The sequence below is a fragment of the Triticum urartu genome, chromosome 6A (genome assembly GCF_056163025.1).
Source record: "Triticum urartu cultivar PI428250 chromosome 6A, HENAU_Tu73, whole genome shotgun sequence".
NCBI lineage: Eukaryota > Viridiplantae > Streptophyta > Magnoliopsida > Poales > Poaceae > Triticum > Triticum urartu.
The window spans coordinates 46,463,910-46,480,831 of NC_141878.1; the positions used below are offsets into that span (position 1 = coordinate 46,463,910).

At 43.2% G+C, this 16,922-nt stretch overlaps 1 protein-coding gene across 1 annotated transcript; it reads right to left on the reverse strand.

Annotated features, from left to right (window-relative positions):
- Window positions 1-2,880: 2,880 nt before the first annotated feature.
- Window positions 2,881-8,165, reverse strand: LOC147963779 (uncharacterized). The gene is made up of 2 exons (XM_087529700.1): window positions 8,032-8,165; window positions 2,881-3,523 (listed from the first exon to the last, which is right to left on the reverse strand). The coding sequence occupies exons 1-2, from the start codon at window positions 8,163-8,165 to the stop codon at window positions 2,881-2,883; spliced, it is 777 nt and encodes a 258-aa protein (XP_087385826.1).
- Between the last annotated feature and the right edge of the window lie 8,757 nt (window positions 8,166-16,922).

The window sequence follows — 16,922 nt, forward strand, 5'->3', positions numbered from 1 at the left end:
AATGCAGACTCTAAGTTGGTTTAGAAACCAGGTCCAGCTAGACCCATCCTCTTTTTCAACCACCCCAAAAGCAATCGGGAACACATTGTTGTTCCCATCTCTCCCAGTTGATGCCAATATCTGCTGGCCTGTGGATAACTTGATGAAGAAAACATCAAGTCCTGCATAATCAGATATAGTTAGGGCCAAATTGCATAACTTGCTTACATTTCAAACATGATAACATCATTGAAATTTACCTATGAAAGGTCTACAACCAGCAAGAAATCCATCTTTTGATGCCTAGAGGCAGTAGAACATGTACTTGAACCTGGGTGTGGGGGCTGGGTTCAAAGGATCCTCCAAAGTTGTCACTATGCACCTGCTTCTAGGGTTTGCGTCAAGCACACATTGTAGGTAGTCCCTCAACCTCAGATACTGCTTTCTATGATCACCTTGCACAACATCAACAGCCATCAGTCTTGCCCTATATGCCAAACTCCTAGGTACATGCACCCCAAACTTCTTCTTATTCTTAGTATGTTTGAGAATTGTCTCTACATCAGCCTTTACATTTGATCTAACTGTGTCCTCCACAACTTCTGCAACCCATTCTGCAGTAACCTTTGTACTCTGTCCACAAGCTCCACAACTATGATCCACGTGGCACTTCTTGATTGTGAATGTATCTTCATGGGCTACTTTGGATGCAGTCATGAAAAATTCACATCCATTCTTCCTCTCTGGGCACCAAACAATAACCCTTGATGGTTCATTCCTATGGCACTGGAAGTTTCTCAGAGTCCTAACATGAAAATTTCTTAAAGCCTTTCTAAACTCATACACATTGGTGAAGCAAAGGTCCTTGCACAGCTGCTCATGTGCATCAGGTAGCTTTGGGTCATACCATTTCCTCTATTTCCTCTATTTCTTCTTCTTCTTCTTCAATCTTCTCTTCGTACTAGAAGGTAGTCTTGGAGCCTCTCCATCTGAGTCGGAAATGTCCACATCACCAGGGAAGCAATATTCATCAGCTTCATGTACAAATTCTTGAAACTTTGGGATTTCTGGCTGACTGTGAGCACTGGAAGTAGGACATGGATTTGCTGCTACTCTTCTCACATGCTTCAGTTTCTCAGGCCTGCCTTTTGCCACAACTCTCTCCTCTCCACTGTCAGCCTCTTTCTCCTCCTCCCAAAACTCTGAAACATCACTGTCACCTTCAAACTCTGGTCTGTCTTGTACACCATATGTTTCTTCTTCATTTACAATATTTTCTTCACCTCTCTTCCAAGACTTGTAAGACATCTTTATCCCTCTATAGTCACCCCTATCAATCTCCAAGTCTGAGGATGATTTGTCAATATCATCATCCTCTTCACCACCAGCCTATCCATCATCCTCTTCACCACCAGCCTGTCCATCATCTTCACCATGAGCTTCTGAAATATTCAAGTTACAACTCTGCTGTGTGTTCAAATTAACTTCAAGAGGGTGGACCACTCCATCTTGTGACAGACTTAACACAAAACCAGGACCCCCACTGGACTGCCTATTGGAATTTGTTCTTCACAAACATTGTGAGCCCTGTTAAATTCAACATCTCTATCTTCATTTGCCTTGGCCACAATGATATTCAGCACTGTGAAATCAGAGTGGTCTATCATTTCTTCAACTGCATCTTGACTGTCTAGAAGCAATAAACCTCCCTCTCCAATCCCTTGTTCTTTTACCTAGTACATGTAGTCATCTGACCCATATCCTTCAATTTTAGTAAGAGCTATGAAGTTAAGAAAAGTGATGTATGAAACAGAAAACCTCCTTTCCATGTTATCTCTGCCCTGGAAATGCAGCCTCACCTCCCAAATTTCATCATCCAGCCTGCAAACCATAATATGTTAATTGAAAAGCCTAACTAAGTGTTTTTTGCTACAAAATTTAGTGCACACTAACTATAAAGTGCAGTAAGGAATCTGAATCTAGCAAATGCTTCTCTAAATCCACCATGCATTTCTACTAAATCTAACTAATCCTTCGGTGCTAAATGATACTAGTGCATCCAAAACATGCCACAGAGTGTTTCCTCAACTTTGATTCAGTTCATGTTCATGTTCTAAGATGAATCACAGCAGCATCAACCTAGGTTTGGTAAAAAAAACTAACTAAATCATGCGCTGTCTTTTTGAATTGAACAAGCAGAAATGCAGAAATTGTTGAAGGAGCTCATCAAGAGAAGAAAAATAAACTTACTCCACCCCTCCAAATGCAGAGGCCCAGTGATGGGAGTTGGCCGGATCCGCATGCACAGCGCCAGCAAGAGACCTCGCCGCTCTGTACTCAAGCGAGAACTGGCAATCCTCAGGCGACGGCGGTGCAGCCTGTGGCACAGGAGCCTGCGTTAGAGGTGCAACCTTTGGTGTCTGCTGCTGCAGCGGCAGCGGCGCCGACTGGGTTCCAAAGGTACCGCTCCCCAACCAGTTTTCAACCTCGGAGTACTCTCCGCCTCCATCCCCCCTTCCATCTCCACTCGTTGAATGGCCGTCGTCGACTGGTTTCGCTGCCGCCGACGCCATCAGCTAGGTCGGAGAGGGAGATGCGTGCACGCGCGCGCGAGAGAGAGTGAGACAGAGAGGGGGAACAGAGGAACGGCCGGATCCGTCTTGACTTGGTCAGGACAGCTCGTGCGCCCTAACGGCCGTCACCCGCGCGACGTGAGCCCTGTGGGCGACAAAACCCTGACGAGCAAGCCCCACATGTCATAACCCCACTTAAAACATAACAATTGGGCTACTTGGGTTTTTTGGAACAGCCCACCACTTTTGTGGTAGTTTTTTGGAAAATTAAAAAAAAGCAGTAGTTTTTTGGAACGATGGCCCGTAATGTGGTAGTTTTTTTTTTTATTCACTCGAACCACCTAAACGTGTTCCTTAAGTAGTCCACTTTGGCAGCGAGCTTCTCCTCGGTGACGGATTGAACAACATTAAGAGCATGCCTGAACATCCCCGATCCACGGGGCACACCGAGATGTTCCGCGCACGCCACCATCACATGGACGCGCTCCGGCTTGGTGCTGAGCAGCCGTGGCACAGCGAGGCAGACCTTCACAATATCGGAAGTGTCTAGCCCGCACTCCTGCAGTAACGCTATATTGGGCTTGGCCATCTTCTCTGGATCTTTCAGGAGAAAGTAGGTGTTGACCTTGAGCATCCGGAGAATGTTCTCGAAGGAGCCAAAGAGGCGGAGGTAGTACTCCAGCCTGGAGACGACAGATCTACGGTGGAAGGTGTTGGGTGTGAGCAAGATGGCGCGCGCGATCTCAGAGCGCGATAGGCCGAGGCCGGTGAGCCCGGCGAGTACGGGAGACAGGGTTCTCTCGATGCCGGCGCAGAGGAACCGTGGGTCGCCAGCAACGAGTGCGCCGACGTCGGCACTGGATATGCCGAGGCCGGAGAGGAAGGCGAGGGCGGCGTTGGGGTTCGTGAGCGACTTGAGGTGGGAAATCTTGGTGGAGGCCTTGAGGGCCCGCGCTCGGGTGAGGCTGTAGCTGTCGACGAGGTAGTCCTCAACGACGAATCAGGGGCTTTGGGAGACGGCGGGCGCGGCGGCAGAGAGGAGGCGGTGGGGAGAGGGGACGGGATGGGTGGCGGGAGAAGAGAGGATATGGGTGAGGATGCAGCTCTGGAGGCGGAGCATGGTGCCGGTGCAGGGGACGGCGCCGGCGGCGATGGGGAAGTGGGGACGTTCGCCGCCGGCTGTTGGTGGCTTGGTGCGGAGCTCGTATTTTTTTTCTTGAGGCAATGGTGCGGACTGCGGAGATCGTGGTCTGGCCTTGTTCGAACAGAGCAGCACACATCGTCTTGAAAGCCCAGGAAAGAATTCTATGAGCCCAACTTGAGGCCCAATAGTCGAACTCCATGGCCCAGTATACACCAAATAAGTGAACGGCCCCTCAAAAAACAAAACAAAAATAAAGAAGCCAATGGGCAGCAAGCTCCTAAAAACAAGGGAAGCCGCTATGTGTTGGGAGTATACCTGTGGGGGATGTATCTGGTGTACCGGGCAATTTGTGCTACCGGTGCACCGATCGCCCGTTGGACATTAAAAAATGTTCGAAAAAATCTAGTGCATTGACACAACATCAATGTACTTTGTCACAAAAATTTAAATCAATATTTGAAACATTGCTTGAGATACAAAAATAACAAATTTGGCACTGAATAGTATGTAACACAAGTTGGGCTTCAGTTTTAGCCCATTAGCACATTGAGGCCAAATTTTTCATTTTTGTATCTTGACCATTGTTTTGAATTTTGATTGGAATTTTTGTGACAACGTACATTGATGTTGTGTCGATACACTAAGTTATTTTCAGATTCTTTTGAATATTTTTGAATATGCAATGGGGTCCGGTGCACCGGTAGCACCAGTTGTCTTGGTGCACTAGATACGTTTCCTATACCTGTGTTGCTGCGTGAAATTGATCCACACAGCACCACAGAATCCTCACTTTTGTGGAGATAAACCAACCGTTTTTCAATGCAAAACGGCAAAGATCAGCCAAACCCTATAGTTGCTAGGGCTGGGCTGAAGCTACGAGCTAGGTGCTAGAAAGTACATAACGTAGAAGAAAAAGTAACGTAATGTTGCAAAAGGATCGATTGGTTCCTTTTTTCCAATCGGCCAAGCCTATATATAAGGCACACACCACTTTGCGTTTAGGAGCAGGACTCCAGGTTCAAACCAAATAGGTTTTAGCCACTTTAAGTTGGTTGCCATGTATACAGAAAAACCTGCCTGCTAGCCATGTTCCCCTGCCATGTCTCGTACAGGGCTTCATTGGCCTACAATAGACATAATAAAATATTCCAGCCAGGACGCTAACCATACCAGATAATAGAAGTTTTATACTAATTGCCTTGTTCACTTGTGCCACCCTCCACTAGATGTCTTCCCTTCTGCTTTTGCCCCAAGTAAATAACTTGCTTTGCCTGACTTGGTGTCTTTGCACTGAACATTAGCATATACACTAATCTGGCATATCAAATAAATTTGGTAGCCAAATTATACCTGCAACACATGCCCCCTGTTTTTGATACACTTGCATTTACCAAAAATACTTTAATAATACCACAGAACAGTGTTGACTGCTTTTACTGGTCACATTACTGCTCAAGGTGACGTACAAATAACACATCAGCCAAATTTTACTTAGGGCGATACTTGAAATCATATCAACCATGTATTGATCACTTGTGCTAGCGGTCCCATCTTTCTGCATATTGGGCCCCAAATCAGCATCTGAGTTGCTTTCTTTTGTTGGAATTTCCTTTTGCGGCGATGTATCAGGCCCTTGTTGCTGCAATGCATCATTACTAATCTTTTTGAACCTGGAACTCTTTTCTGAACTGAACCAAATCTAAAATCTCCAATCATGATTGTTTCTGGATCAGGAGCAACACCTGCAGCTGATTTGAGCTTACCATTATCAACATTATGAGCAGCACCCAACCCAGGTTGGTTCGTAATAGCATAACCAGACCTACATTCATCATGTTCAACTGAATTTTTTACATCACCCTTAGATTTTACCGGTACCCATGCAAACTTCTGGCCACCTACGTGAACCTTGCCATCCGCATTGTGTCTAGGCAATCTGCTCTGCGCAAATCTTTTGCTGGATGAGCTATCTTCAGCCCCTTTGCGTGAACCATCTTTACCTCGAACCACAATAGCATCACATGATCTTGCTTCATGATTAAATCGGGCCCTTTTCTCATGCATGTTTGGTCTGAACATAGGCCTAGGCGGGATCCATCCTGGTTGAAAATAACCTGCTGGCCCTATAGGATATGGCGCCCAAGGATTAAAACCCCATGGAGTAATTTGCGGATGCATAGGAGGTGCACAGCCCCAATATGCTGGCTCCATTGCGAAATACGGCTGCTGGTCATATGAATTTCTTTGCCATTGCTCATGACCGGCAGGTCCAGAAGGAGATCTAGGGCGTTTATTACCTCCAAGCCGGTTAAATACATTGGTGGCTTTGCATGAAGTGTATTTCTCCAACAACATGTTAACTGTCGGCTTTGGCCTCAGAGCTTGTCTCCTTCTTCCATTAACTTTCCACACTCCTACTTCTGGTTTGTTTGGTTTGATCATCCTTGGAAGAGCACTATCATCAACAACATTTTCTCTTGCAGATTCGGTCTGATCCGACCGAATAAGCATTTTCTTATTCTCAAACTCAACCACATTGATAGGAAAAGGATTACTATCGAGCTTCATCTTAGTACCTTCCATAAATACCAACCGTCCATCATTAATGGCCGATTGCACCTGTCGACGAAACACATTACAATCGTTAGTAGCATGAGAAAAAGAGTTATGCCATTTACAATAAGCTCTTCTACCCAGTTCTTCTTAAGATGGAATCACATGCCCTTCTTTTATTCTAATTAACTTCCCTTGCAACAACATGTCAAAAATCTTGTCACACTTACTAACATCAAAAGTATATTTGATTTCCTCTCTTTTAGCTGGTGTGGGTTTCAGGGCAGCACATGCAAAAGTTTTTGACTTCGGTGCTCGAACCCATTCGGCCATACATATATCAACATCATCTTCATTAGCTGCATCACTATCATGCTCTACAACATTAACCGTAGGTTTTTCCTTGTCTTTGTTCTTATTATCTCTAAACCGGCTGTATGGTTTAACTTCTTTAACACGGTTTTCCTATGCCCAAGCCTTTTGCAAAACTTGGTTAACATCTGAAAATTCTTGCACTTCCAATTTATCTCTAATATGAGCAAGCAAACCCGAAAAGGCAAGATCGGCTAAATCTTTTTCGGCTATGGTCAAACTGAAGCATCACTTTTTGACATCTCTAAATGTTTTAATATAGTCATAAATAGATTCATTGTGTTTTTTCTTAACCATTGTCAAATCTGAAAGTCTAAGTTTAGTTTCACCACCATAAAAGTACTCATGAAATTTCTACTCCAATTGAGCCCATGTTGCAATAGAGTTAGGAGCAAGCGATGTAAACCAAGTAAATGCAGTACCAGATAAAGACAAAGGAAAAAACTCCACTCTACAAATATCTGATGTACTAACTTCACTGCATTGTGCTAAAAATTGTCCTACATGCTCAAAGGTTGATCTACCATCTTCTCCTGTGAACTTAACAAAATCTGGAATTCTAAGCCCACGAGGATAAGGTGTTGTGTCGAAATATTTAGGGTAGGGTTTTTGATATGCACGTGCTCTACCCTTAGGTTCCAAGCCAAATTCTGTAAGTATATTAGCAAGTTGATCCTTAAAATTTTCGGTAGGCTACGGAGAACTAGCTTGTGGCATAGATGCACCATAAGTACGTGGCAGTAACTCTGACAAAGAAGTTTGAGTATGATACATTTGCTGCGGACAACCATTAAAACACGCATCTGGCATCGTCCCGTAAGGAACCCCGGTACCAATAGGTGGCAAGGGTGGTGTGCTATATGCTACTGTTTGATAGTAGGGTTGCTGTAGATTGGAATTAAAGCCAACACTTCGGTTATTGCTGCTGAAATTTTGTGGAACCGAAGTCAGAGCAGGAGTAGGTACAAAATTATTGGCCGAATTGCCTATGTAGTTCTGGCCACTTTGGTTATTGCTTAACGGGATGTGGGGCTGCACATTGGGTACTACAACGGGTGTATGCATAGGGTTAGGTACATTAGTGAACCTACTATTTTCTAGATGCATCGACTGTTTCTCATAACGTTCATCATTAGCCTGCAGTACCATTGAAAGAATTTGACGAGGCAAGCTGATCTGAATATCCTTATTAAATTGCTCTCTGAACTCATCAAATTTGTTAGCTACAGATTCAGTAATCGTGCGTGCCATGTCTGTCATTTGTTTGCCGTATTTACCAGCTACAGATGCATCAATTAGATGTGCAATCTCTTCTGTATAAGCAGTTTTACTTACCCAGGAGGACGACTTGGTGTAGCTACCTTCTGGATGACACTGTTTCTTGTCCTTTGGAAGCCCGCCAACTTCTACTTCAGCTTTTCAACCCTCTCTTCCTCAAGCTCCTGTTCAAGTTTCTGCCGTTCATCCTCATGCAGATCCTCAAGTGTGACAGCAATGATGTTGTTGGGGTTGGGATCACTCCCGTCCTTGGGGTCGGTGCTCATTGTGTTCCTCTTCCCAGTGGAGTCACCAATTGTGTTGTTGCATGAAATTGATCCACACAGCACCACAGAATCCTCACTTTCGTGGAGGTAAACTCACCGTTTTTCAATGCAAAACGACAAAGGTCAGTCAAACCCTAGAGTTGCTAGGGCTGGGTAGAAGCTACGAGCTAGGTGCTGGAAAGAAAAGAATGTATAAGAAAAAGTAACGTGAGGTTGCAAAAGGATCGATTGGTTCCCTTTTTCCAATTGGCCAAGGCCTATATATAAGGCACGGAGGACTTTGCGTTTAGCAGCAGGACTCCAGGTCCAAACCGAATAGGTTTTAGCCACTTTAAGTTGGTTGCCATGTATACAGAAAAACCTGCCTGCTAGCCATGTTTCCCTGCCATGTCTCGTACAGGGCTTCATTGGCCTACAATAGAAATAATAAAATATTTCGGCCAGGACGCTAATCATACCAGATAATAGAAATTTTATACTAGTTGCCTTGTTCACTTGCGCTACCCTTCATCTAGATGTCTTCCCTTCTGCTTTTGCCCAAGGAAATAACTTGCTTTGCCTGACTTGGTGTCTCTGCACTGAACATTAGCATATGCACTAATCAGGCAGATCAAATAAACTTGGTACGTAGCCAAATTATACCTGCAACAACCTGGCCATCCCTCGGACCAGGCCTCGCCAAGCCCGACGCAGAAAACCCAGGCCCGAGCTCGGTCCGGCTCGAGCGTCGGGCCTAGAAAATCAGCCCCAAGCCTGGCCCACATGTGTAAAAGCCTGTCGGGCCTCGGGCCGGGCCCCTTCGGTAAATCACAAAAACGGCGGGCCCGGGCCGGCCTTCAGGCTCAAAATCTAGGCCGGGGCCCAGCCCGGGTGCATTGTCGGGCTGGGTCGGGCCGGGCTGCCCATGGCCAGGTATAGTTGGGAGCAATTAATTGAGGGAGGCTCCTGTTCGGCCGGCCCACGACGTGAACTCGCGTTGTGCCGACGAAGTGTTCTGCTAACCACTATAGCTGGTAACCGCAAGTGACTGGGAAGAATGCGAAAGGTTTAGGAACCATTGTATCCGTGCTATTTATTAGGTTTTTGAATTATTTGTAAACAAAACTTTTTATGAAAAAGGGTTCATCAAATTTCAAAATAAAGTTTACGAATTTTAAAAAACAGTTCCTTGTTTTAAAAAAAGTTCATCAAATTTGAAAAAAGGTTCATCGGTTTTAAAAAAGTTCATCAAATTTGAAAAGAGTTCATTCTTTTCTTAAGTTCATCAAATTTGCAAAAACTTCATCGAATTTGAATTTTTTAGCAATTTTGAAAATGTTCATCAAATATGAAAAAAGTTCGTCGAATTTGAAAAAAAATTCATCGAATTTGAAAAAGTTCATTGAACTTAAAAAAATCATTGATTTTGGAAAAAGTTCATCGATTTTGAAAAATGGTTCATCAATTTTAAAATAAATTCGTTCAATTTAGCAAAAGAAAAATGAAAAAAAAACGAAAAAAGAAAAAGAGATACGAACGAAAGAGTTTTTTTTGGAATTGTATGAAGGAAAGAGTAAAGAAGATATAATTGTGCACCTAAGTTGATGCCCGTGGTTAGCGCGGTGAAGAATGACCGGGAGGTCGCAGGTTCGAATACCATCGGCCGCCCCTGCATGTTTGTGCTTTCTATACAAACAGAAAGAAAGGGGAAATGGGCCAAGCCCAAGTAGCCGCCAGTTCGTGAACGGGCGTTAAGCGCCAAATAGGATTCACCATTAATTCAAGGGTAATTCTGAAATCCCTATTTAATGCATTCTGAATCAAAAAGCCGGGTTTTTTTACGGTTTTGGCAAACTTTTAGAAGGTTCCTGAACCGGATTTTTTCTGTTATGTTTCTCTTTCCCTTTTCTCTTTTTCCTTTCTCTTGTTCCTTTTCTCTGCTTTTTCCCTTTTTCTTTTTCTTTTCTATATATTTTCGTTTTTTTATTTCTTTCCTTTTTTCCTTTTTTTACTTCCGCTTCATTTTCATTTTTCTTTCTCAATTTTTTGTTATTTGATAAAATATTTAGAAACTAAAAAAATGTTCACATTTAGAAATTTTGTTCATTTGTCCAGAAAAAAATTCTATTTTCAAATTTTGTTCATAAATTCCAAAAAAACTAAGAATTACAAAATTTGTTTACTTTGTTTCAGAAAATTTTCGAAAATTCAAAAATTTCACCTTTTTAAATTTTGTTCGCAAACCAAAAGAATGTTTCAAAAATTTCCTGTTTTCATTTTTTTTTACAAATTCAGAAAATGTTCATGTTTCAAAATTTGTTCACAAATTAATTATTTTAGGGAATATAAAATATTGTTAACAAGGTCAGAAAATGTTCTTGTTTTCAAGTTTTATTCTCAAATTCAGAAAACATTTATGTTTCAAAATTTGTTCACAAATTAACAATGTTTGCATTATAAAATTTTCTCCACAAATTAAAAACTCTTCAGGAATTTAAAAATGCGTTACCGTTTCTCCAAATTTGTTCACAAATTCATTAAATGGCTGGGTTTCAAAATTTGTTCACAAATTTAAATAATGTTCAAAATTTTAAATGTTGCTCACAAATTCAAAAATGTTTTGAAATTAAAAAATGTTCATGTTTCCTAATTTTGTTCAAAATTGAAAAATACCCAAGAATTATAAAAATTGTTCTTGTGTTCCAAAAAATTTCACAGATTAAAAAATATTCCTGTTTTCAAATTTGGTTCACATATTGAAAAAATCCCATTTCAGCATGTTTTCAAAATTTGTTAGCAAGTTAAAAAAATGTTCTATTTTTTTAAAATAGTTTGTAATTTTGAAAAATATTCGATTTTTCATTGTTTAATGTTTTTCATGTTTCGCGTTTACAAAAAGTTATTCGTAATTTTGAAAAATGTTTCGTATTCAATCCTTGTTCCTATTGTGTTGATTTTTTTTATTTTCCTAAATAATGTTTTTGTTTCAAAAAAGTGTTTGTTTTTAGAAATCTTGTTTGATATTTTTTTAAATGTTGAAATCTGCCGCGTATTTTAGTGCATATATACTGAGCTGTCATTTGACATAGTAAATACTGGGCTTGTGTTTGATCCGTCACCCACATGTTTTATGGAATTTTGCGAAGTGGTTTTATTTTTTGCTGTTGCCAGTAGTTTATTTAAGATTCGCACTGCCAATCATTCACAATAGCTAGCCAATTGCAGTGGCTAGCACATCACACACATCTGCTGCACGTCGTGAGTTCTATTCCTATCGCTAGCGTGTCTTATATATATATTTCATTGCAAAGGCTGAGCCACAGCGGATGGGCCGGCCCAGGTAAGCTGCCTCCTATGCGAAACCGCAACTCCTTGCCGCAATAAGCGGCATATAGGAGGTCCGGGGTAATTCCCCTCAAACAAAATTAAAGAGTAAAAGTTAAGGTTCCTTGACATACTTTTTCAGTGTACCCGTAGGCTACTTTTATAAAATGTTTGATAACCTAGAATAACCAGCCGGTATGATGGTCCTACGATATTCTTATGGTCTAAGGATGCAAATCAACGTTAGCATATACTCCCTCTATCCCATTAGTTAGGATGTTTTTGGACACTAATATAATGTCAAAAAACATCCTACATTATGGGACGGAGGGAGTACTATGTAGTAATATTGTCAACCAATTGACGCTGGAATCTCATGGTATATCATAAGTTGGGTCTAGGGAACACCATTATTTTGACAACAATGTGTTCTCATTGTTGCTAGCATTATAGCCTAGTGGTATTCTCAACTTGGATAACCATTAGCTTCTTAGATATCCAGATAGTTAATTGCATGGTCAGTTGATGGGAGGCAGCTATCCCCCATGGTAGCAAACTATTTACCACTAACAATACATGAGATATTCTTAGAGGCAAGACCAGGGATCTACGGTGTTTATGTTTTCACACATACACCAGAATTTTCCTCTGAATATCATATTCAAGAACCATTGCAATTATGATATAGAAAAATAAACTTAATTTTGAACACTGAAATAATATACAACATTTTATTATTGCCTCTAGGGCATATTTCGAGCAAGGATAGCATGTTTTCATTAGGTATTAATGTTTTAGTCTGGTACTTTATGAAAGAAGTACCTTAATTACCCTTAAATTTTATTAAGAACCTACAGAAACGAGAGGGTACGACCAAATGTGCAAGTTCATATTGAAGCAACTACATATGAAAATATATAACTACATCGAGTTGATGAATCTGAGTTAGATTATTATCACCATATGTTAACGTTGTTACATAATTGATTATATCCATACAACACCTCATTATGCATTCTAATGCCAACGCTTTTGATCACCATTTCTCTCTTTAACATAGTTTGTACTTGGCAACTACTGATATTGCTACTTTCGTTACTTTACTGCAATCAAACTCCGAGTAATCCATCGCATTTGCTATTAACAATTTTTTTGAGTAGGTATGCGTTTTCACATGTGGTTGAATTAACAATTCAGTTGCTAAGGGTTATAAATATTATTTGGCTCCCTTTGTCTTGAATCAATAAATTTGTGTTGTGATATTTGTGATGTGATCCCCTTCACTTGTGGGTTATCAGTCGACATGGACGTCTCGGTAGGAAGAGATAGGACGGGAGCGTCAAAATGCTATGGATTAGCATCGTGGAAGCTGGCGAATCCAGCAATAGGAACCGCTAGAGACAGAAGCAGGAGGAACTGTGAATAATAAATGGTGTAGAACTTCGTTGACATTTGGAGGTTGAGAGAGCCTATGTAGAAAAGAATCACAAGAAACAACTTCATACAATAGAGAAATCCTACAATTGAAAGCACACGGTAACCATTGGATTAATATTTGTTGGTTCTAATGCTTAGTGGTATTGAAAAATTCAAAACTGTTAATGGTACTAACATATAAAGTAAAGTAAACAAATCCCACCCCTACCCGAGTAGTTACTCTAGTGTAGACCTGCGCATGGGCAGCCCAGCGCCCGAGCCCAAAAGCCCAACATATAATTGGGCTCAGGCTCCGCTTTTTCACCCGAAGCCCAACTAAAAAGCCCGAAAAAAGGCTGAACGAGGGTAAAATAATAATTTTAATTAAAATGTGTATAATAATATATTAAAATGCTTCCAAAATGATTAGTTTAAATTTAAAAGTGTATTGTTCACATTTCTCTGGTCGGGCCAGATTTCAGGCTTTGTCAAGCCCTGCTCGGCTTGGCATGGGGTATGATCAGACTTACTCGGGTGCATGGTGCAATAGAATGGCTTTTTATTCTCTTTATAATTTACTTTTCTGTTTTTTACCTTTTATTTAGGTTACTATCAATTTTTTCCTTTGCATGCCCTCAACAATTTAGGAAATAATGTGCAAATATTTGAAATAAAATTTGCATTTGCAAAACAGCAAATGATATGTAATCATTTATAATATTGCATTTGAGTTGATGGGTTAGCACTTTTTTTAGGGATGATGGATTTATTTGAACTGTTGGTTTTTTTCTTCTTCTAAATACGTGTAACTATGAATCCCTTTTCCAAAAATAATTCTGGAATAAATAAAACATTTAAAACTGTTGTTTTCCCCGTTCCCACATGTCAGCCTCCCGTCCTTTTCCCTCTGCCCCTGCCATTGTACTAGCAGTGCCGCCGCCGCACGCACGCAACTCGAGAAAGGGGGAGCTTGCGTGTCGCCATCGATGTCACCACCACCGGCGATCTCCCAACGCCCCCTCTACCTCTCCACCCGCTGCTCACGCAGGCATTGCTGATTATCGCCTTCGCCGGAGAAGGAGAGATATGGGGGCCGACGCGGTGCTCGCGCTGCCGCTCCCTGCTGCTCACCTTTCTCTGACGATGCAAGCGAACCTAATCCTGATTCCTGACAAAGTATACATCTGCTGGCCAAATGCAAGCTTTTATCTTAAGGACCCTGAAGATGTCGGCCTTCAGGATCCGCAACTATTCTTCGTCTTCGACATTGGTTTCATCAGAGCGGAGGCCTGAATGGCTAGCACACTCACGACGTGTCTGAGATGGCAAGCCGTGGCCGGAATGGAAGGAAGAGAATAGATTGCCATTGGTCTCTATATATAATGAATGAGGCATGAGCCATGTAGGGGCTCACCCTAGAGGACATCAAGACTCTCATCGATTATGTAGAGTTCTGTTGACGACACATAAGTCACCCATCTCCCCGAAAAGCTGATGCTTTTTTTTCTGTGACCGGTCAGTGTAAGGGGCATATGATCAGGCTGTCATGTCTGGATTATTGGCAGCAAACTCATCTGCACGAGCGTGTAGTAGTTTGATTTTCAGATCCAGATCATGATACCGATGAGTATGGTGAGACAACGAGAGACGAGGAGCTGGTTGCTGGTTGCTGATGGAAGGAATGGTTGACTTGGCGCTGGAGGTTCCAGGGACATGCTTATCTGGTGAGCATCTGATTGATATGCAAATTTTAGTTGCTTCGTACTGCTAATTGTGACTGGCATGCTATTAATTGTAGGGAGCAATACCCTAGCATATTATTATAAGGAGCTTGTGATAGGCTCTCTTTTGCGATTCTATTGATCAGTAGCAATACTCTCTTAGATACAAGCTTTGGTTCGATTACACGAATGGCAGAGGAAGAACTAGGGTTTGAAGGGAAAAGGGAAAGTAGGTAGCCGCCGGTTCGTCCTTGATGCTCTGGATGCCTCTCTCATGGAAGGCCAGGTGGTGTTAAGTAGGCCGCTCTCAGACATTGAGTCGTGGAAGCTGGCCCGCGAGCAGAGTGATCGCAAGGACGGCGAGAGCCAGTACTACGGCAAGACCGAGCAGCACCTGGAGTCTTACACTCAGAACTATCAGAAGTTGTATCCGGATGTTCCTGTTCCTGATGTCGCCCAGTCTTAGATCGACGACACGGCGGTGGTGGCCATCCAGGGGAAGTCACATGACCGGTATTCGTGTTTCGATGGCTTGATCACTCCTTCGATCTCGTACACACGGCTTCGGGCTACCAACCCGAGCCAGTTAGAGAGTACGGGGCGTTCGCAGACTCCCTTAGCCCGCTAGCATGCTGTAAGTACTTCCCCTTTATCTTCTTTCTCTCTAGCATTCTCAGTTTATTTTCAGCATCGCTCGCTTAGAAACAACCTAAATTATGTAGGCATATAAGGCCTTTGTCGAGCATAGGAATCTCAAGGTGCGGGAGTACTTGCAACGAGTGAAGGCAAAAGATGATTACAACCGTCAGATGATGACGGTTAGTTTTGCCCTCTTAAAACCAAGCTAAGTTTTTGCACTTTCATTCCTTCTGACCTTCTAGTTTGCTTGTTTAACTAACATCCAGGCAATGTTGGCGTCTTGGAGTAACCGCACGGATCCACCACAAATAGGACCCCCACCACCACCTGCGGGAGAACCCCCACCGTCAGTGATAGTCCGGTTAGTACATTTGCCTAACTACTGACAAACTAGTTCTCGTTCATTCAACACTATCATATCATATTTACTGTTAGTATCTTCTCTCAAACATGTAGGGGACCGGTGGCTCGACTCCTGCTTCGTCGACCCCAGTCACTCCGATCTGGCAGAGTGATGGTGGTCGCGGTGGCGGTTTTGGCGGAGGTGGTCTTGGCGATGGTGGTTTTGGCGGAGGTGGTCTTAGCGGTGGTGGTTTTGGCAGAGGTGGTCTTAGCGGTGGCGGTTTTGGCGGAGGTGGTCTTGGCGATGGTGGTTTTGGCGGAGGTGGTCTTAGCGGTGGTGGTTTTGGCAACGGCGGTCTTGCTTGATGTCGATGATGATACCCGTGAATGTGGCCATCGTGACATACCGTACCTTTCATGTTCCTACTTATGTTTCATGTCTTGCACTACTTATGTTCATGAACTTTCACCAGTGATGATCTTTAGATGATGAACTTGAGTATGTTTAAATGATGATGATGAAGTTGAGTATCTTTAGATGATGAACTATCATATTTCTACATAATGCCATATTTTCTGCTTTGAAATGATGTGAAATGAATTGAAAAGGAGAAAACGGGGGGGAAAGAAACTATGCCTACGGCAAAGCCGTCGGCATATATGGCCCAGGACTTCCCAGCGCGTGCCACGTGGCAGGGCTATGCCTACGGCTAAGCTGTCGGTATAGATTTTCATCTATGCCGTAGGGCCCCTTCCGCCAGGAGGCACCAGGGGGCGACACGTGGCAGGGCAATGCCTACGGCAAAGCCGTCGGCATAGATTTTGTCTATGCCGTAGGCATAGCCCTGCCACCACGAGGCACCACGGAAAGCCACGTGGCAGAGGTATGCCGACGGCTTGGCCGTCGGCATAGATTTCCACCTATGCCGACGGCAAAAGCCGTCGGCATATCCCTACCACGTGGCTTCCCGTGATTCGTCAGCGCTTTTGACGGCGCCGTCCGTTGCCGTCAGGCGAAAAACACTGCCGACGGCTAAACTATGCCGACGGCCGAGCGGCAGCCGCCGGCATAGGTCCCTATGCCGACGGCATACTATGCAGACGATCTGACAAGACTACACTGACGTGATCTACGCCGACGGGGCTATGCCGACGGCTCAGGGCCGTCGGCATAGGCCGCGAGTCCGGTAGCGAAGGCCAGGTGGTGTTAAGTAGTAGCGCCTGGCTGGGCCTACTAGACCCATTTCGGCCCAGCCACTCTTTGGTTGATCTTGGCCCGTCTTAGAGGCCGGCCCTGTCCTGGCTCACAGCTGGTGCTTCGTGGGGCCGGCATGTC

Bases quoted from the DNA above. Each gene is read 5' to 3' on its own strand.
- LOC147963779 (XM_087529700.1), bottom strand. From the start codon at position 8,165: ATGAGCACCGACCCCAAGGACGGGAGTGATCCCAACCCCAACAACATC. The intron at 3,524-8,031 runs GTAGAAGTTGGC...CCTCGTCGACAG, and splicing joins GAGAGGGTTGAAAAGCTGAA to CTACAGCCTCACCCGAGCGC.